Below are 20,698 nucleotides of genomic sequence, written 5' to 3' on the forward strand. Positions count from 1 at the left end.
GAACAAATAGAAAAAGACAAGAACTGCCTTATTACTATGATGCATATTGTATTATACCATTATCATCAACATCATTAGATGGCCAAGACATAGCATGTGACCAATAATAACTACACTGAGTGAGAACTAGAGATATGCTTAGAAGAACTGCACATGCCCTATCTCTGATGTTAGCTGTGATCTTAAGTCATGGGCTGTAGGACTTACACAATTTAGAAAAGACTTTTTATTATTCCTGTTCAACTCAGTTGGAAATATTTCTGTAGTCTGAGTAGAGAATAGTGACTCGTACAGACTAGAACCTAAAGAGGAAGAGCTGAGTGCCTATCAGGAAATGCTTTCCATTATTCAAGGGGAGGAAGACTTATTCAGAGTGTTTCGAATGGACAAATGATTTCCAACCTCTGATGATGCTACAGTAACAGAAGCATTCCTGTGGGCATTTTTAAAAAATATACAAAATATATTTTTTCTGGATATTTGGCTCTTTTTTATACAGTACAATGCTTTCATAATCTAGAGGTGAACTTTTCATGTAGCTAGCAATTATACAGAAATGGAGTAAAATGAATAAATTGGTCCAAGTTATAGCCAAGAAAGGAGGAAGCATACTTAAGGGATAAAGCACTAAAAAGTCGCCTGTAGTATTAACCATGCTCTCTGGGGATACAGTTTCAGAGCAGGAAATTACAACAGATGTAACACTTGGAGAACCTTTTATGTCTAAGTGGCATTTGTGCCTATGTGGAAAATGCCACAGAATCTCTTCTCAGCAGTGATGGACTGTTTAGAAAGTGGCGAGACATAAAGTGAGAAACCAGAGGCTCCCATAGCAGTGTGGGACCTAAAGTCCCCACATAGACGGAAGTTATATATTGTCTGTTATAGTTTAAGTTTGAAGAAGTTATTTTGTAATAAATGTTATACAGTACTTTATAAAATAAACAACTTAACACATAGAGTGTCTTGTTCCTATGCGTATGATCTATAGAAAAAGATGTGGGAACATCCACACAGAAATGAAGCCTATGCCTAGAGACACTTATGTAGCCAGATCTGCCATCTTACCTTGGTCTCATAGAAGGCTTCCTTATGACAGATTTTTTGACAAAGGATGTTTTTCTTTGTGAGTATGAGTATTTTGGTTGCTTGATAATTTCCACTGTAAAAGCTGAGAAAGACCACAAAGTTAGGTAACAATAGTTTATAAAAGATAATGAGAAGGGACATTTGTCAGGCATCACTTACAACTACTGTGTCAGGCCATTGGACACCTGGACACTGACATCAGGTCCAGGTGTATTAGTAATGCACATTGGCCATCAGGCCTAGAGCTCACCTTTCTTAGAGACACTGGCCAGAGGCCACCTTCCTTGGAGATGTTGGCCGTTATGCCTAGAGCCCATCTTCCCGAGAGACTACTGAGACCAAGTCCACTGTATTTTGTACTGAAGTACAGTAAGGTACAGTAAGGCACAGTCACTGTATCTTACTGAAGATGAGATGCAACCTACCTTCCAATCTAAGTCTTTCATCCAGCCACAATGCATATGGTGTCCTGTCTTTGTTGACACTTTGGCTATTTTCTTGGAAGCACTCCTAATTGCCACTTGAAGATTTTACTTTATAGTCATTGAACTTAAGACTAATGACCTCATCTTAAAGTGGCTCCACTCGACTTCTTGCATTAACTAAGACAATTTTCTTTCTAAGGATGTGGTTTCCATGGCAATGGTATTCTGGCAATCCATGCACAACTCAGAACCGGTGCCTTGCTCTATGATGGACTTTAGAGCAATTATTCGAAGAAATTGCACTTAAAATGTTTTTGAAAGATAACAGATTCCATGTTTCTCAGCCTCCCAAAACTCTTTGAGGGGGCTGGTGAGATGGCTCAGTGGTTAAGAGCACTGACTGCTCTTCTAGAGGTCCTGAGTTCAAATCCCAGCAACCACATGGTGGCTCACAACCATCTGTAATGGGATCTGATGCCCTCTTCTGGTGTGTCTGAAGACAGCTACAGTGTGCTCATATATAATAAAAAAATAAATCTTAAAGAAAAAACCCAACTCTTGGAGGGTTTGGGATGTTGTTTAGTTGGCAGAGTGCTTACCTAGCATTCATGAAACCCTGGGTTCAGTCCCTTGCACAATGTGATGTCCTTGCCTGTAATTCTATATTTTCCAAAGTGGAAGCAGGAGATCTGAAGTTTAACATCATTGTTGGTTATAAAGTGAGTTTGAGGCTAACCTTGGCTACCTAAGACTCTCTCATTTTATAGAAGAAAACCACTGACTATAAGATCAACAAGGGCAGACACAGAGTCATCTCACTGTTCAAAAACAGGACATGACATAGTTATATAGTCAATGGTTTAAGATGCACCATGAATAGGCTGTGCTCATTGCAGGGTATTTTTGTGTGATTTGAAAATATTTCACTGATAGGCAGCATACAAAAATTATTAAAAAACAATAGATATGTTCATTGGTTCTAAATAAATGCAACTGAATTGATTGAAAAATGAAATGCAAGCTGCAGAAGATTTGATATAAAAGAGAGAGAGAGAGAGAGAGAGAGAGAGAGAGAGAGAGAGAGAGAGAGAGAGAGAGAGAGAGAGAGAGAGAAAACAAACAAACCCAGAGCCGGGCAGTGGTGGCACATGCCTGTAATCCCAGCACTTGGGAGGCAGAGGCAGGTGGATTTCTGAGTTTGAGGCCAGCCTGGTCTACAGAGTGAGTTCCAGGACAGCCAGGACTGCACAGAGAAACCCTGTCTCGGAAAGAAAACAACAACAACAACAATAACAACAACAACAACAACAACCAAAAAACCCACCAAACTGTATAAGCAGCAATCTTTCCTAAGGCTAAACACTGAAACAATATTGCATTAAGACAAACACATTTTAAAGTCACAAATAAGCCTATAAGAATTCACTTAAAACATGGAGATAAGAAATAGATGTTAAACATGGGAAGAACAATAATTTTCAGTGTTTAAGCCACAGTGAGCATAAAGAAAAGTTCAGGACTTGAAAAACAGAAAAATTTCCGACAGTATATTTTTCTTAAGGTAACTGGCAATTTTGTAACTGAGAGAAGCTTAAGAAACTGGAGTTTCTTACTAAGAAACTTCTCACTAAGTAAAACAAAGAGGAAGATTCCTTACTCTTTGGCTGTGGATGTGACTCTTTCCTCAAGTTCCTTCTTTGGTTCTGCCTGGACCAAAAGCCAAATAAACCCTTTCCCCTTACGAGTGACTTCTGTCAGACATTTTATCATGACAGCTGGAAAGGAAACTTTCCACATGTAGAAGGGTGATATCCAGTCAGCACTGTTGTCTGGATACTCAGAATGTAATCACGGGCCCTCATTAAATAGGGTACTTATCAGAAGCAGGATTTCGATGGAGTCCTGGATGAGGTCCAGTTCAGTGGGTCTACTGGACAGACAGCTCTATACAAAAGTCATTCCTCCAGCCCCTAAAATGTTTACTTGTAATGGAATTGTTTGGAAATCAACAGGCTAACCCTATCACTTCTTCGGTCTAAGGAGTGCTGTGAGAGTATGAACGGCCAGTCAGAGTTACCTAGATAAAATCAGAACAAATACTATATCCTAAAATAATCACCAATACCAGAAAACTCTTAAAGAAACTCTAAAAACTTAAGTTATGGTTTTGTATTATTTTTAAAAATGATTTATTGATTTTTTTATTTTTGCATACGAATGTTTTGCCTGAATGTATATATGTGTACCACGTGTGTGCAGTGCCCATGGGAGACAGAAGAGGGTGTCATATCCACAGAAACTAGAGTTACAGTTGTGAAAGGCCATATGGGTGCTGGGGATGGAATCTAGCTCCTCTCCAAGAGCAGCAAGTGCTCTTAACCTCTCAGCCATCTCTCTAGCCCTGGGTTCATATTCTTAACAATTAAATTATAAAATCATTAGGAGTATAATCCCGAACTAGGTAGATAAATGCTAGTACCAAAAGGAGGAATGAGCCATGGTGATCCAGAGCACTAGATCCTGCCCAGATTGTGATTTCCCTATAGGAGGCTTCCTGGCATTGAGCTCGGAAGCCCAACCATGGTGAAACCATAGGGAGATCCAATCCATGCCCAATCCATGGTGAATCCATAGGGAGAAGAGCCACTTAGCTGGAGAATTCGGAACCGAAGCAGAAAGAGAACAGCATCATAAAAGGCTGGTCCAGTGTCAGGAGTCCAAGTGGGCTGAGAAGGAATGTCCATACTAAAGGAAGGAAAGCAAGCTGACATGGACCAACAATCTACCTAAACCAAGAAGCTTAGGTAGAATGGAAGTGATAATCCCCCTAGCTGTGGGCCTGCATGGGATGTCAGAACCTGAGAAAACCGAGGATGTCCATTTTCTTAGGGTTTTACTGCTGTGAACAGACACCATGACCAAAGCAACTCTTATAAGGACAACATTTACAACATCATAAGGGCTGACATACGGATTCAGAAGCTCATTCCTTTATTATCAAGGTGGGAACATGGCAGCCTCCAGGCAGGCATGGTGTAGGAGGAGCTAAGAATTCTACATCTTCATCTGAAGGCTGCTAGCAGAATACTGGATTCCAGGCATCTAGGAATAGGGTCTTAAATCCCACACCCACAGTGACACAGCTACTCCAACAAGGCCACACCTCCAAATGGTGCCACTCCCTGGGACAAGCATATACAAACCATCACATCCATGTTAAGGGCTCATCACATGTGGTATAAGAAAGTCCAAGCAAAATGAGGAGAGAACCCATACAGGGAATAGACAAGGTTCCTAGCAAGGACGAGGATCACATCCCCATAAAGTGATAGCCAGGTTGAGGGTGGTTGCTAGCGCCTCAGTAGCAGGAAGTGGTACTACATGTAACATAAATTATTACATGTGGAGAGCCAGACAGACCTCAGACTTTCTCAGAGGCCCTCATGAAAGACAATGACTGGTCCTAGGCTGGAAGCAGTGCCTTGTAGGAGCCAAGGCTGTGGTTTCCAGGGACCCAATTCTTCCCCACGGACTGTGATTATCAGTCCTCAGGCAATTGCATATGAGGTATCGGGTATTCTCTTTGCCAATGTTGTCAGATATTTTTAACCCTGCAAACAAACTTGATTGGCATAAGTCATCAGCTTATGCAAGGCCTTGGGGTCCCAGCTATTGCTTTTGTCTTTATTTCTCATCTTTTTAAATTCCTCGTCCCTGTCCTCCCACTCAGTACCTCGTAGTTGGGGTCCCTTATTCCTGCTGATTCAGGTTGATTTAAGAGAGCAGGATGAAGAATATTTTCCCTTAAAGGATGACTCTGAATGTGGCCATGGAGTTCTAGCAAAAGTAAAGAGTTGTTCACGCATAGAGGTACTGGTGCCAAGCACTGAAGACCAGGAGAGGGAGGAAAGCATGTGTGAGACAAAGGAATGGTGGTGAAGACAGATTACCCTCATGACAGGGTTATAAAAAATGATTTTAAGACAGTAGGAATGAGGTCTTTTATTATCAGAGAAGGGAAGAATAAATCTAGAAAAGAAGAGAACTAGAACAATCCCAGAGCTCGGGGTTATTAGGGTAAAGGAACAATGTTCTTGCTGCTCTTTGGTACTCCTCAGCCCAATGTCAGGACACATTGTCAAATGAAGGAAGCAGCAATAACCAGAGAACTTATGACAATGTGGATCTCATATCCATCAGGGATGAGAGTCTAGGTCATTCTGTCCTGTCTGGTAGACTCCCCAAGACCAGCAGAGGTGCCGGCCGAGTGGGAGGGGATCCCAGCATGGGGATCAGAGGGAGGAAAGAAATCTTCCTCTCCATATACAGTGCAGCGGTGTGCTTTCCTCCCTAGAGTAAGTTCTCCAAGATGCCAACCTGGAGATGCTGTTGCAAGATACTACGGACTCTCTATAAGAAGCAAGTGGGCATAGTGGGGGCTGCTTGCATCTTCCCTTTAGGACCAAAGCTATGGACTCTCTATAAGAAGCAAGTGGGCATAGTGGGGGCTGCTTGCATCTTCCCTTTAGGACCAAAGCTATGGACTCTCTATAAGAAGCAAGTGGGCATAGTGGGGCCTGCTTGCATCTTCCCTTTAGGACCAAAGCTATGGACTCCTCTCTATAAGAAGCAAGTGGGCATAGTGGGGGCTGCTTGCATCTTCCCTTTAAGACCAAAGCTATGGACTCTCTATAAGAAGCAAGTGGGCATAGTGGGGGCTGCTTGCATCTTCCCTTTAGGACCAAAGCTATGGACTCCTCTCTATAAGAAGCAAGTGGGCATAGTGGGGGCTGCTTGCATCTTCCCTTTAGGACCAAAGCTATGGACTCTCTATAAGAAGCAAGTGGGCATAGTGGGGGATGCTTGCATCTTCCCTTTAGGACCAAAGCTATGGACTCTCTATAAGAAGCAAGTGGGCATAGTGGGGCCTGCTTGCATCTTCCCTTTAGGACCAAAGCTATGGACTCCTCTCTATAAGAAGCAAGTGGGCATAGTGGGGGCTGCTTGCATCTTCCCTTTAAGACCAAAGCTATGGACTCTCTATAAGAAGCAAGTGGGCATAGTGGGGGCTGCTTGCATCTTCCCTTTAGGACCAAAGCTATGGACTCTCTATAAGAAGCAAGTGGGCATAGTGGGGGCTGCTTGCATCTTCCCTTTAGGACCAAAGCTATGGACTCCTCTCTATAAGAAGCAAGTGGGCATAGTGGGGGCTGCTTGCATCTTCCCTTTAGGACCAAAGCTATGGACTCTCTATAAGAAGCAAGTGGGCATAGTGGGGGCTGCTTGCATCTTCCCTTTAGGACCAAAGCTATGGACTCTCTATAAGAAGCAAGTGGGCATAGTGGGGCCTGCTTGCATCTTCCCTTTAGGACCAAAGCTATGGACTCCTCTCTATAAGAAGCAAGTGGGCATAGTGGGGGCTGCTTGCATCTTCCCTTTAGGACCAAAGCTATGGACTCTCTATAAGAAGCAAGTGGGCATAGTGGGGGCTGCTTGCATCTTCCCTTTAGGACCAAAGCTATGGACTCCTCTCTATAAGAAGCAAGTGGGCATAGTGGGGGCTGCTTGCATCTTCCCTTTAGGACCAAAGCTATGGACTCCTCTCTATAAGAAGCAAGTGGGCATAGTGGGGGCTGCTTGCATCTTCCCTTTAGGACCAAAGCTATGGACTCTCTATAAGAAGCAAGTGGGCATAGTGGGGCCTGCTTGCATCTTCCCTTTAGGACCAAAGCTATGGACTCCTCTCTATAAGAAGCAAGTGGGCATAGTGGGGGCTGCTTGCATCTTCCCTTTAAGACCAAAGCTATGGACTCTCTATAAGAAGCAAGTGGGCATAGTGGGGGCTGCTTGCATCTTCCCTTTAGGACCAAAGCTATGGACTCTCTATAAGAAGCAAGTGGGCATAGTGGGGGCTGCTTGCATCTTCCCTTTAGGACCAAAGCTATGGACTCCTCTCTATAAGAAGCAAGTGGGCATAGTGGGGGCTGCTTGCATCTTCCCTTTAGGACCAAAGCTATGGACTCTCTATAAGAAGCAAGTGGGCATAGTGGGGGCTGCTTGCATCTTCCCTTTAGGACCAAAGCTATGGACTCCTCTCTATAAGAAGCAAGTGGGCATAGTGGGGCCTGCTTGCATCTTCCCTTTAGGACCAAAGCTATGGACTCCTCTCTATAAGAAGCAAGTGGGCATAGTGGGGGCTGCTTGCATCTTCCCTTTAGGACCAAAGCTATGGACTCTCTATAAGAAGCAAGTGGGCATAGTGGGGGCTGCTTGCATCTTCCCTTTAGGACCAAAGCTATGGACTCCTCTCTATAAGAAGCAAGTGGGCATAGTGGGGGCTGCTTGCATCTTCCCTTTAGGACCAAAGCTATGGACTCCTCTCTATAAGAAGCAAGTGGGCATAGTGGGGGCTGCTTGCATCTTCCCTTTAGGACCAAAGCTATGGACTCTCTATAAGAAGCAAGTGGGCATAGTGGGGCCTGCTTGCATCTTCCCTTTAGGACCAAAGCTATGGACTCCTCTCTATAAGAAGCAAGTGGGCATAGTGGGGGCTGCTTGCATCTTCCCTTTAAGACCAAAGCTATGGACTCTCTATAAGAAGCAAGTGGGCATAGTGGGGGCTGCTTGCATCTTCCCTTTAGGACCAAAGCTATGGACTCTCTATAAGAAGCAAGTGGGCATAGTGGGGGCTGCTTGCATCTTCCCTTTAGGACCAAAGCTATGGACTCCTCTCTATAAGAAGCAAGTGGGCATAGTGGGGGCTGCTTGCATCTTCCCTTTAGGACCAAAGCTATGGACTCCTCTCTATAAGAAGCAAGTGGGCATAGTGGGGGCTGCTTGCATCTTCCCTTTAGGACCAAAGCTATGGACTCCTCTCTATAAGAAGCAAGTGGGCATAGTGGGGGCTGCTTGCATCTTCCCTTTAGGACCAAAGCACTTATTGTCCCAGCAGTATGGACTACTGATAGTTTACTACTCCCTCTGGTACCTGAGCCGAGGGAAACTGAATGACCCAACAGAAAGTTGTATCTGCACCCCGTGTCCTAGAGGCAAACACATTTCATCTGGGTCAAGATGACAGTACAAAAGCCCAGGTACCTTCCCTTTAGAGGGACAACTCTAAAAGGCCATTGTAACTTCTGAGTTTCCCCTGGTGTCTGGAGAGTTCTTCTGAGACAGCCTGGATGCTTTCCTCACTCCAAGAATCCACCCTAACATTCTTCTGTGAATCCCTGACTCCAAAAGGAAACAACAACAAAAACCTCTGATTCCAGGAAACTTGGCAGAGGATGAAGCCACATTATTTAAAATGTCTATTAGATAATAAAGAAGAAATGAGTTATCTTAACTGTTGTCATATTCAATGATTTAGAATTACCTTTTATTTGCATTAGTATTATCTCCTTGCAAACAAGGTGGGGTTTCTCTTTTGGCTTAGGCCTGGGAACTCTTAGATTTAGAAAACACACTTGCTTTACCTCTAGCCTGAAATACTTGCCTGTTGGAGGTACCTTTTCACAGTATATTTTGTAGTCTTCACTCATTTTTTCTATGGCCAACTTTGGATTCTTAAAGGAGAGATCCTTAAAGGACATTTTACTTGTATCTGGGAAGGAAAAACAGAGACAGAGTTGAATTGTCCATTCTAGGGTCAAATATCCAGGACTTTCTTTGAAGATATTGCCTTTGAAATATTATTTGAAACAGACAAAAATGTTTGAAGAACACACATTTTCTAAGTTAAATGAGAACCAAGGAAACATAGACTCCCCTCTACTCTAGACTGGGTTAAGTTTCCCCTTCTCTGCTAGTACAGAGATATGGTATTGAAGGAACTATTGTTAATTCAATATAAGAAGTAACTTACTCATCCGAATGGTTTTTGATCCCTTTGAAACAATTGTCTCTTGAAAGCAGGAGATGCAAGTGAATATCAAATATTCTGCTATTGCTTTAATTTTTTTACATATGTGGCAAATAATATTAGGACCTTCTTTGTTTGGGGCTTTGACTTTTTGTGAATTAGTTTCAGGACTAGCAGCTCATAAACCAGGGTGATGTAGGGTGACAGGAAATGGTTCCATTTTATATGGTCTAAGGACCTAAGATGCTTGGTACTGGACAGTCATCCAAGATCAACCTGATTTAATGGCTCATTGTTTCATGCCAATGAGTGCTAAAGACACAGACTCTGAGAAGGAGGAGGGGGAATGGGGGAGGAGGAGGGGAAGGAAGAGGAGAAGGAGGAGGAGGAGAAGGAGAAGGAGAAGGAGAGGAAGAGGAAGAGGAAGAGGAAGAGGAAGAAGAAGAAGAAGAGGAGGAGGAGGAAGAGGAAGAGGAAGAAGGAGAAGGAGAAGGAGAAGGAGGAGGAGGAGGAGGAGAAGGAGAAGGAGAAGGAGAAGGAGAAGGAGAAGGAGAAGGAGAAGGAGAAGGAGAAGGAGAAGGAGAAGGAGAAGGAGAAGGAGAAGGAGAAGGAGAAGGAGAAGGAGAAGGAGAAGAAGAAAAGGAAAAGAGAGTAAGGCTTTTTGAGATAGGGTTTCTCTGTGTATCCCTGGCTGTCCTGGAACTTGCTCCAAAGATCAGGCTGGCCTCAAACGCACAAAGGTCTGCCTGCTCTGCTTCCTGAGTGCTGGGATTGAAGATGTGCACCACTACCACCTGGCTAGAATAAGACATTATTAAGAATTATTAAGGGCTGGTGAGATGGCTCAGTGGGTAAGAGCACCCGACTGCTCTTCCAAAGGTCCAGAGTTCAAATCCCAGCAACCACATGGTGGCTCACAACCATCTGTAACGAGATCTGGCGCCCTCTTCTGGAGTGTCTGAAGACAGCTACAGTGTACTTACATATAATAAATAAATAAATCTTTAAAAAAAAAAAAAGAATTATTAAAAGGGGGCTGGTGAGATGGCTCAGTGGGTAAGAGCACCCGACTGCTCTTCCGAAGGTCCAGAGTTCAAATCCCAGCAACCACATGGTGGCTGACAACCATCCGTAACGAGATCTGGCGCCCTCTTCTGGAGTGTCTGAAGACAGCTACAGTGTACTTTACATATAATAAATAAATAAAAAAAAAGAATTATTAAAAGAAGAAAAATCATTGAAAAAGAGTGAGTGGAACTTCTAAGAGTGAGAGAGGGTCCTCAAGTATGTGGGAGTGTTGGACAGTAAAACCATACCAGGATGCTTGGTAAGGTAGAGCAGGTTAAGACTCAGAGACTTGGTGAGCACACACCTAAGACTTAGGCGACTCCCTGCTCCCTGCCAGATTCCTGGTCTGTAAAACGTGCCACACTCTTCACGTAAAGAAAAGTGACCACTGTGCAGAATAGAGTTCTCCAAGCTAATGAGGTACCTAGAAGCCCTGAGGGCTAAGCCAATAAGCTTCACTTCCCAGACATCCCTCCCTGCAAAAGGTACTTAAGCTCAGGCCCACCCTGAGAAGTGGGTACGGTTAGGAATGCATCCATTTTTCAGCCACGAACAGTCAATAAACAGTTTAGACCCATGGACTATATCTTTCATCTACCACCACCTTGGGGGATGTGCAGAAGTTATTCGCCTACAGCGCTGCAGCTAAATCTCCTGTAGAAGACCTTTCCGGGCTCCCAGTTTACCTCTGCCAAGCTAAGGACAATCACCAATAGGATAAGCAGAAGCTTCCCTCCTCTACACCCCCTCCCCCTCTGCCCCAGGCTAGTGAGACCCGGACTCTGTTCTCTGCTCTTCCTTGACTCCCATCCCTGCCTTGATATCCAAGAATCAGAGAGCCCCCATGGCCCTGGCTTCATTGCCAGCCCGGACCCCTGAACCAGCTCTGGTATCCCCACATTGCAAACTGCGTGTTTCCACCCCCTGAGCAGTGTCTGCATGCTTCCCTACAGGTCAGCACCCTGTCCAGTGGCAGCGTGGGGGTAAGCACAGTCAAACTCCCTGCGTTCCACCTCAGTAAGATGCCATGCCCAGCGGTGGGGGCAGATTCGGACCCACAGACCCACAGGGGAGGGGTCCTCAAGTGTGGTGGAAACTGTTCAAAGCTTTTGTAGGACAATAATAGAAACCAAACAAAGAGTGATACACTTCCTATTAAGATTGTTTAGTTCTCTGGGCTATCATGGCTTGAGCCAGTGGAAGGCCCATGTACTCTAAGCATGTACATGCCCCTGCCCCAGCCAGGGAGCTAGTTACAAATAGTCTATAGCCTCACATTCAGTTAGGGATGGATGATTGAAGCCTTTCTTATCCATCACTGACTCTGGCTTTCTCAGCTATTGACCTTGGCCATCTGCCAAGGTCATCTTGGTCATTTGGTCAAGTCCCATCCCTCTCAAAAGCCCTATACCATCCTGGTATATGATCAGCTAGTTCTGAAATGAACTCACAAAAAAGCCAAAGCCCCAAACAAGGAAAGTCTTAACAAAGCATTTTCTGGGTTTATCAGAAACTTGAAGCAAGAGCAATTATTACCTCTGACCTTGCAGGTGTCTGGCTATTGATTATACTGAGACCTCTGGCTTCCTTAGAGGCTATTGATCCTGGCTGTCTACTGAGCATTGGTTACTGGCTGGTGAGTCCAAAGGTTGTTAACATTCTAAGTTCTCTTTGTTCTCACAGCTACCAAGAAGTAGCCACAGCTTTCTTGGTAGTCTCTTTGTGTATAGAATGGTCCAGAGTCTCTTCCTGAGATGGGAGCAGATTCCTTAGCGTCTACCCTTACAGCTTAGTCCACTGAAATCAGATCCACTAGCAACAGTGTGTTGGAAGCATGACTGTGTAATAAGCAACAGTGCCTAGCATGGGTCTCTCAATGAGAAAAGGTCACTTGGAAGCTAGCCAGTCCATCTCCCATCACTACCCATCTACCCGTTATCAGGTCACTAGCCATCTCAGGCCCATCTGCAAGTGCCTTTGTCTCTCATCCTCAGTGCTTCTGGCTTCACTGTTTTAAGCCTCTTAGTCCCTTTTTCCCCCTTATCATACCATCCATTTCTACTGTAGAGTATGTGCAAAGCTTGTAGCTTTTGATTCGATTCTTTCCCCTTACTGCCTACTGTGGAATGACTCATGCCTCAAAGATACCACCGGTAAGTGCAAATCCTGATCACTGGAAGTGGGGTTTCTTTCCTTTGTCTAGAAGCAGCCATATATTAATTCTAATAACACGAGGTGAACTGGGGAGTAGCTGCCCAGTCACAGTGTGGTGCGGCAATAAGACCATGACAGCCAGGGAAGTGGTATGTTCCAGATAGCAGGAGCAGAAAGCAGCATCTCGCCCCACTGGTGTAGAGTTCTTGGGTTTAGAAGTTTATCTGCTTCTGGAGAGTTCATGTGGAACTTTCCAGATCATGCAGTATGGCCACATGGCGGGACTCTGTAAGGAAACCCAAGGCAAAGTTAGATATGGCTGCTTGGACCTGACTCCAGGGCACATCAGATGCATGGCACGGAGTGTCCAGTGCTAACTGGTGTGATACTTTGGTAGGCAGAAGTTCCAACCTCAGTGCCCTGGCTTCCAGAGCCAGTAGCGATAACAGTCAGTTGCCTGGGTTCATATCCTGATGGTCATTTCCAGGGTGACCTTGGAAGGTGACATTGAGCCTTGGTTATTAGTTATTTGGAGCTTTTTTTTTTTTATATGATTTTTTTTGAAGAACAAGTGATGTCCCCTTTGCAGTGTACAGTACTGATTCAAAAGAAATAATTGCTGATAAAACAAGTTTGATATTTTCTAGCTCCCTAAATGTCACAATTTAAAGAAAAATAAGTGACTGCCCTTACCTTGTAGGAACACTGGAGTAGTCAGTTCTACCTGGAGAGACCCGCCCTGCCGCAGGTTCTCGGTAGCCACTTTTTGCCACTGCATAGAATCTATTTCTTGCATGCTAGCCAGGGCCTGGCTTAGCACCAGAGATTCCTGAAGTCTTTTATAAAGGAGGGTGTGTTCTTCTCTGCTGACGGCTTCTCTTTTATGCCACCTGGCTTTGACAACGCGCGTTTGAGTCTGGGGGGAGTGGGGAGTAGGAGGAGAGACAATAATGGATGCAGGAATCAACTGGAAGCAAGAGATTTGTGGCCACTCAATCTTCCATGTTATCTTGGTCACACAGCCCTTGCCTGATAGTCTTTAGAGCTGTCGCTCCTTTAAATGCCATGCCCCACCCCCACAACCCAACTCATTTTCTCTCAGAATTCTACATGAATATAACTTCCTTAGAATTAGAATTCTACTCAATGTACTGAGTCTTTTTCCTTGAGAGCTTCATACATTTTTTTTCAATTTTTTATTAGATATTTTCTTCATTTACATTTCAAATGCTATCCTGAAAGTCCCCTATTATACCCTCCTAGTTTATACATTTTTTAAAAAAAAATACTGTATTTCTCTCCCTCCCACCTCTGTGTGTTTATAAGTGTGTGTGTGCACATGTGCATGTGTGGGTGCAGAGGCCAGAGGAAGGCATCGGAAACTTCGATGCTGAGTTACACACAGTTATGGGCCATCCAAAGTGAGTTAGGGGAGTGGGGAGTAGGAGGAGAGACAATAATGGATGCAGGAATCAACTGCATCCAGAGTTAGGAGCCCTCTGGAAGTACAGCAAGCGCTCTAAATCTCTGAGCCAATCCCCCAGCCCTTTAGGTTTATAGGTTTGAGAGCACCAGGGATTGTGTCCAGCTCCTGCCGTCTCCAGGAAGAAGTCTTAATTTCATTTTCTCTAAGCCTCTAAAGCAGAAGTATTTCCCCTCCCCTCCTGAATCCTCCACAACTCAAAGCCCCTCCTACTGTGAAAATGAGAAACCAGTAGTCCTCTTCCATCAGGAATTCATCATACCAGGGGCTGAGCACCTGAAGTCCAAGCACAGAGGGAACATTATAAGATGGGGCCCTCAGCCGGGCGTGGTGGTGCACGCCTTTAAACCCAGCACTCGGGAGGCAGAGGCAGGCGGATTTCTGAGTTCGAGGCCAGCCTGGTCTACAAAGTGAGTTCCAGGACAGCCAAGGCTACACAGAGAAACCCTGTCTCGAAAAACCAAAAAAAAAAAAAAAAAAAGATGGGGCCCTCAGCTGGCTGCTTCCTTTCAGTTTATGACCATCCCACACAGTAGGGCAGACTGCAGAGGTTTTTCACAGTGGGAGAGCTAGTGAGGTGGCAAACATCAGCCACAGCATCCAGTAGGCAGTCCTTCTTTTTTATAAAACAAAACAAAACAAAACAAAACAAAACAAAACAAAACAAAACAAAACAAAACAAAACAAAACAAAACAAAACATAGCAGCTTTCATAGCCCCTCCGTAAGCATCAGAAAATGGGAATATATTGGACACGCAAACTTTATATGCCTCAGTACAGGGGAACACCAGGGCCAAAAAAAAAAAAAAATGGGAATGGGTGGGTAGGGAAGTTGGGTTGGGGAGGGTATGGGGGACTTTTGGGATAGCATTGGAAATGTAATTGAGGAAAATACATAATAAAAAAAAGAAATGAAAAAACAAACAAACAAACAAAAAGAAAATGGGAATATATTGTGTTGAAAGGGCAAAGTACTCAGAGCGCTTGTGTCTTCCCAAAGCTGTGTCTTCGATTCTCAAAATGGCTTTAAAACCCAAGCAATTCTGCTCTCACACCTCACATTGGAGATCTCTCCTGATTTTAAGTGTGTGTCACACATTAGGGCAAGCCAAACCTAAGCTGAATTTGTTTACCCACATTCTTTCTTTACTTGACAAATATTTCCTATGTGCCTCCCATGTGCCAGGCATTGTATAAATGGCTGGCCCCAGACTTGTTCCAAGGAGTTCAGCTCCCAGTAGGGTGAGCGGCAGTTGCTACATGTGGTATATGTGTATCAGACATGAAGACAGAGTTCTCTGGGAAGAGAGAAAAGGAAACTGTTGTGTCTGATTGATTCAAGGAAACCCAAGAGGAATTTCTAAAGACTAGAAAATTTAGCTCTCTTGCTTTCTTGCTTTTGCTCTGTTCTCTCCTCCTTCTCCCCCTCCCCATTCCCCTACCCCATCTCTCTCCACGTGCTCATGGCTGGCCTCTACTTCTCTACTTCTCTTCTTCTCTTCTTCTCTTCTTCTCTTCTTCTCTTTCTCTTTCTCTTTCTCTTTCTCTTTCTCTTTCTCTTTCTCTTTCTCTTTCTCTTTCTCTTTCTCTTTCTCGTTCTCTCTCTTCTCTTCTCTTCTCTTCTCTTCTCTTCTCTTCTCTTCTCTTCTCTTCTCTTCTTTTCCTCTCTCTCTCTCTCTCTCTCTCTCTCTCTCTCTGCTTTTCTCTGCCTCTACTACTCTCTCAACTCCCCTCCCCATGCCCTGAATAAACTCTATTCTATTCTAAAAAGAAAGAGGAAAATAAAAGAAGAGAAAAGAAAAGGTAAACTCAAGTTTGCACCTTCCAGGGTAAGTAGGAGTTTGCCAGAGGAAAGCTGAGAAGAAGGCATTCCAGGCAGTAGGAGGCGTTTAGGCAAAGGCGTGGAGGGGAGAAAGGTGAGGATGATCAGTAATCTCTGAAATATTTCTCTTCCAAAGAAGACTCGGGGAGATGGAGGCATGGCAAGAGATGGTTTGCACTCTCTATGAGGGGGTTCAATGACTGGCTCAGTGATGTGGGCATTATTTTACAATGAGGTGTCAATGGGGTTTTGAAAATGGTCTGGTGAACTCTATAAAGGAGTGTGGTGATTTGAATACCCTTGTCTCAGGGAGTGGCACTATTAGGAGGTGTGGCCTTGTTGGAGGAAGTGTATCACCATAGGGGTGGGCTTTGAAAGACAGTCCTCCTAGCTGCCTGAGAGCTAGTTTTCTCCTGGCTGCAGTCAGATCAAGATGTAGAACTCTCAGGTCCTCCAGCACCATGCCTGCCTGGATGCTGCCATATTTCCTGCCATGATGATAATGAACTGAATCTCTGAACCTGTAAGCCAGCCCCAACTAAATGTTGTCCTTTATAAGAATTGCCTTGGTCATGGTGTCTCTTCAAAGCAATTGAAACTCTAACTAAGACAAGAAGGATAGGGAAATGGTTCAGTGGTTACAGAGCTTGCTGCTGCAATCAAGAGGACCAGCATCTGGATCTCAAAGGCCCACACAAATGCCAGGGACATGTGGCAGGCGACCTGTAATTTCAGCCTTGGAATATGGAGACAGGGAACAAAGAAGCAGCTGGCTATCAGGAGTAGCTCTGTTTGTGAGCTCTGGGTCTGGTCAAAGAATAAGTTCTGGAAATAGGATCCTCTGGGCTAACTGTAAGTGAATAAAGTTCCCCAAAGCAAGCAGGCAGCATGGTACATTCGTGGTCTTTCGCTCTTGACTGTGGATGTGAGGCTTTGAGTCCCTGCTTTGACTTTCCTGAAATAAAGAACTGCAACCTAAAACTGTAAGCCAAATAAACATTGCCCTCCTATGCTGACTTCTGTCTAGGTATTTTATTACAGCCACAGAAATGTCACAGTTTGAATATGCCTGATCCAGGAAATTGTACTATTTGGAGGTGTGGCCTTGTTGGAGTAGGTGTGACACTGTGGATGTGGGCTTTAACACCCTCATTCTAGCTGCCCGGAAGCCAGTCTTCCATTAGCAGCCTTCAGATGAAGATGTAGAACTCTCAGCTCTGCCTACACCATTCCTGCCTGGATGCTGCCATGCTCCCACTTTGATGATAATGGACGGAACCTCTGAACCTGTAAGCCAGCATCAATTAAATATTGTCCTTATAATGTTGCCTTGGTCAAGGTGTCTGTTCACAGCATTAAAACCCCTAAGGCAAGAAATGAACTTAGAATGAGAGAACTCTGCTTCCCAATGTCTAGTGCAAAGTTCTTAAGACTTCCTTCAGTAAGATACCCTGAGCTTTGTGGTTTGGAAAGGTTGCACGTGAAGAAGGATCGATACAGAATGGGAGGTGGATATTGACCACACATCTATTCATTCTACCTTGGAGTTTGATTGTTTCAAGAAATCACAAAGCATTTTACCTGAGAATGCTAATCAGGTCCTCAGTGTATGAAGGTTTGTGTGGTAAGGGCCTTTAACAAAGTGAGTGCAGCTGATAAGATGCCATTTTTTGATTGGTCTTGACCTAATTTGCCAGATGCTAACTCACTGAGACATGGCCTACCTTGCAGATCTCCCTCTGGGCTTTGGGGATCCAGGGGTTCACCTCCCCAGATGGCAGAAGCTTCTTCAGGCCCTGAATGGTCTGAGGTTTGAGTGGTAAGGGTGGCCCGATCTGTTCGTTCAGGTAGAGCTCACAGATTCGATTACCAAGCATGTGACGAAAGAGTGCATTCCCATTCTGTCTATTATTCATGAGAACACTGATGAAATGCTGCAGGTCCTGCCAAAGGTCCAGGAGTTGGACCTCCACCTTCAGATTCATCTTCTTCAGGTGAAACCGGAAGGGACTCCCTGCACAGGCATCAGCACACAGGGCCCAGTGAGTGTACCCAAAGGAGAGGCTTCGCTTGAGAGACTTCTTGACAACCAGCGGGGCAGCATGGTTAATAATGGGAGTGGAAGATCTCAGGTGATTAGTGAACGTTGTCTCAAGGAAGCCCTCCATGTGGAGTTGGATTTTGGATTTCTTCTTCACGATGGGTTTCTTGGCGTTCTGCAAGTCCTTGCACAGGGAATGGATTATTGTCTCCTTTGAAGAATCTTCTCCCAGAGAAGTCTTTTGTAAAACTACCCTTTCTGGAAGACTCAGTTCTTCTTGGGGCTTAGTGGAAACTTCTGGTTTAGCGTCTGTTTCCAGAGGCCATAAGATAGGATTATTCAAATGCCACAACTTTTTCTTGGCCTTCTTGCTTGAGTACTTCTTTTGGGAGCGGCGGGATTTCTTGATGCTCATATTTAGAGGGAGCCCTCCTGCATGTGCACAGCAAACACTGTACAGGCGAGTCTCATATTCCTGCATCAGACCATGGCATGCTTCCTCATTGGCCATTGTCATCTTGGCATGGGTATAAAAGTTGGGAAGCCAGTAGCTCTGTATTTTGAACAAAGCCACTTTCTGCATGTGGCTTAGGATCTCCCTTCTGGTGGTAGACTGGTTGGGATGCCAGATGGAGAGGTTCAAGAGGGACTCTGAAAGAATAGAGAGAGATAAAGGGTGAGGATGTAGTAGTGAAGGCCATGATGGTGAGATGGGGTTGGGAGGTTTTCTGGATGTCTTTGTGCAGAGCTGTTGCTACTTCTGGGTGAAATCCTGGGGATAGGAGCAGAGGGAACACAGTGGCAGGTCTTTGATGTCTACTTAGTACACACTAGCTGCTTTTCTCTCATTCCTGTTTTCTTCCCCCGTAGAGACAACACATTTTGTGGAATTCCTTGGACACATTTTAGAATGTATTGTAAACAAAAAGCAAAAGATACAAGAAAATGTGATAAAAATGAGACTATACATAAGTGAATGGGACTCTGAGTCTAAACAATAACCAAAGCATTTGTAATGGATAATTCCAAGGAGTCAAATCCTTCAAATAAAAGCCAACCATTGCTAGCCCTGGATTTAATCTCATTAGTTTTTTAAAGGGTCTCATATAACCTGGGCTACTCTTACTAAGTAGCCAAGATGCCCTTAAATTCCTAAACCTTGTAACTCTACCTCTGAAGTGCTGAGATTACAGGCACATGCACCCACACCCAGATGATGTCATCAATTCCTAATTATTGTTAGGAATGAGAAGAATAGCTCAAATCGCGTATCTTCTGGAACACAGTGGTATTGGGTTGAAAGTGCCTCTTCACTTTTCAATCACACTAACAAGAATGAACCCGGTAGTGTAGAGAAAGAATTTAGACACTGTCTCAGATAGATAGACCAAACTATTTTAAGCTCTGTGAAACCACAAATAATTTCTGTGGAACTCTTTCAAAATTAAAGACATTCTTTGCATGCAAAGGTCACAAGTATTGCCTTGGGCCCATCAGCTGTTTGCCCGAGAGACTCTCATTTAACATAAAAACGTAACAAAGCTATGCAGACTCAGAAGATATGGTAATTCCCCAGCTATCTCATCCCACTTCTTATTCTCCCCTTCCAGGCAACCTGCACTGGCCAAACGTCTCCCGGGAAAACATAAGCCCCATCCTAAACATGGCTGGTGTCCTTCAATCCCTCTCTGTTTTATAGGCGATGATTTCCACTAGCAACTCTGACAGCATGCTGATGGAGAAGGTAACATCGTGGAAAGCAAAAGATGGGCGTTACCAGCTACCGGATGGAGTTGTTGGTCACATCCCACAAGAATTCCATCTCACACATGCTTTACAGTTCTTACTGATGTCCATGTTGCAGAGAGTCACCACTCTGGAGCCTTCCTGCAGGTGGGTGGCCTTGAGCACGAGCAGGAGGGAGAGGTAGTAGTCTTTCAAATACTTGTCTGTCTCATCTATGCTCAGAATCTTCTCAGCAAGGATCCAGAAATCCAGCAATTCTTCACCTACAGGTCGGACAGGAGAGATGGAGAGCTGCACGTTCGTCTCGCCCCTTTGGATGATATCTTGGTGCAGCTGCTCCTCCCAAGATGTGCTCTGCTGCACCAAAAACCATCGCTAGCCAACTTCCAGTTAGGACTGCATCTCCAGAAAGTCCCCAGTGTGTGAGGGTGGGAAGCATAGGGAGAAGGGGCTTAATGGGAAAAGGGTCCTTTATGTCTTTCTTTGCTTTTGCTTTAAAAAAAAAAATAAAGTCGCTTTAGGGAAAATTATGACAGTATAAATAATGGGGTATTGTGTATTGCCAAATAAAAGAAGGAGAGGGGGGAAAAGAATATTTCCTAGATCCTGAGTTCTGACCAGCCTGCAGATGGGCTACAGCCCAAAGGTGCCAAGACCACGTTCCCTATTTAATAACTCTGCCAACCCAAATAGTAAACTGAAAGATGTAGTCTGTCTAATTCTCCTTTACTGCTCCTCAAGAGGCCCTGGGATTCATACTTAAAACTAGGACCTGTCCCTGGACAAAACCTAATGTGCTGGGCTGGAGTGTCACCCTGGGCCAGCTGCTAGCCTCCCGGCACCCCGACAACGTGACCAGAAGCAATATATCAGGAAGTAGTGCAACCCACTCTCCCCATAGACTCTATGTCTGCCTCCTACCATAGAGGAAACTTTAAGAATCAGGAACTTATGGTGCATCTTTGCATTCCATCTGACTAGCACAGTGGCTGGCACTTAGAGATG

General features: G+C 44.5%; 1 protein-coding gene across 1 annotated transcript in view; it reads right to left on the minus strand.

Moving 5' to 3' along the window:
* Nucleotides 1–20,698, minus strand: part of Rgsl1 (regulator of G protein signaling like 1) — an 88,456-nt gene that overhangs the window by 45,015 nt on the left and 22,743 nt on the right. Inside the window, exons 6-11 of the mRNA XM_029475678.1 lie at nucleotides 19,795–19,956; nucleotides 17,631–18,598; nucleotides 14,297–14,359; nucleotides 13,294–13,516; nucleotides 9,013–9,120; nucleotides 1,069–1,171 (exon numbers count right to left, since the gene is read on the minus strand). Of these exons, the coding sequence (XP_029331538.1) occupies nucleotides 1,069–1,171; nucleotides 9,013–9,120; nucleotides 13,294–13,516; nucleotides 14,297–14,359; nucleotides 17,631–18,598; nucleotides 19,795–19,956 (1,627 nt within the window). The remainder of the gene's footprint in view (nucleotides 1–1,068; nucleotides 1,172–9,012; nucleotides 9,121–13,293; nucleotides 13,517–14,296; nucleotides 14,360–17,630; nucleotides 18,599–19,794; nucleotides 19,957–20,698) is intronic.

This window comes from Mus caroli, unplaced genomic scaffold (genome assembly GCF_978045245.1).
Source record: "Mus caroli unplaced genomic scaffold, Mus_caroli_1 scaffold_1, whole genome shotgun sequence".
NCBI classification, from domain to species: Eukaryota; Metazoa; Chordata; class Mammalia; order Rodentia; family Muridae; genus Mus; species Mus caroli.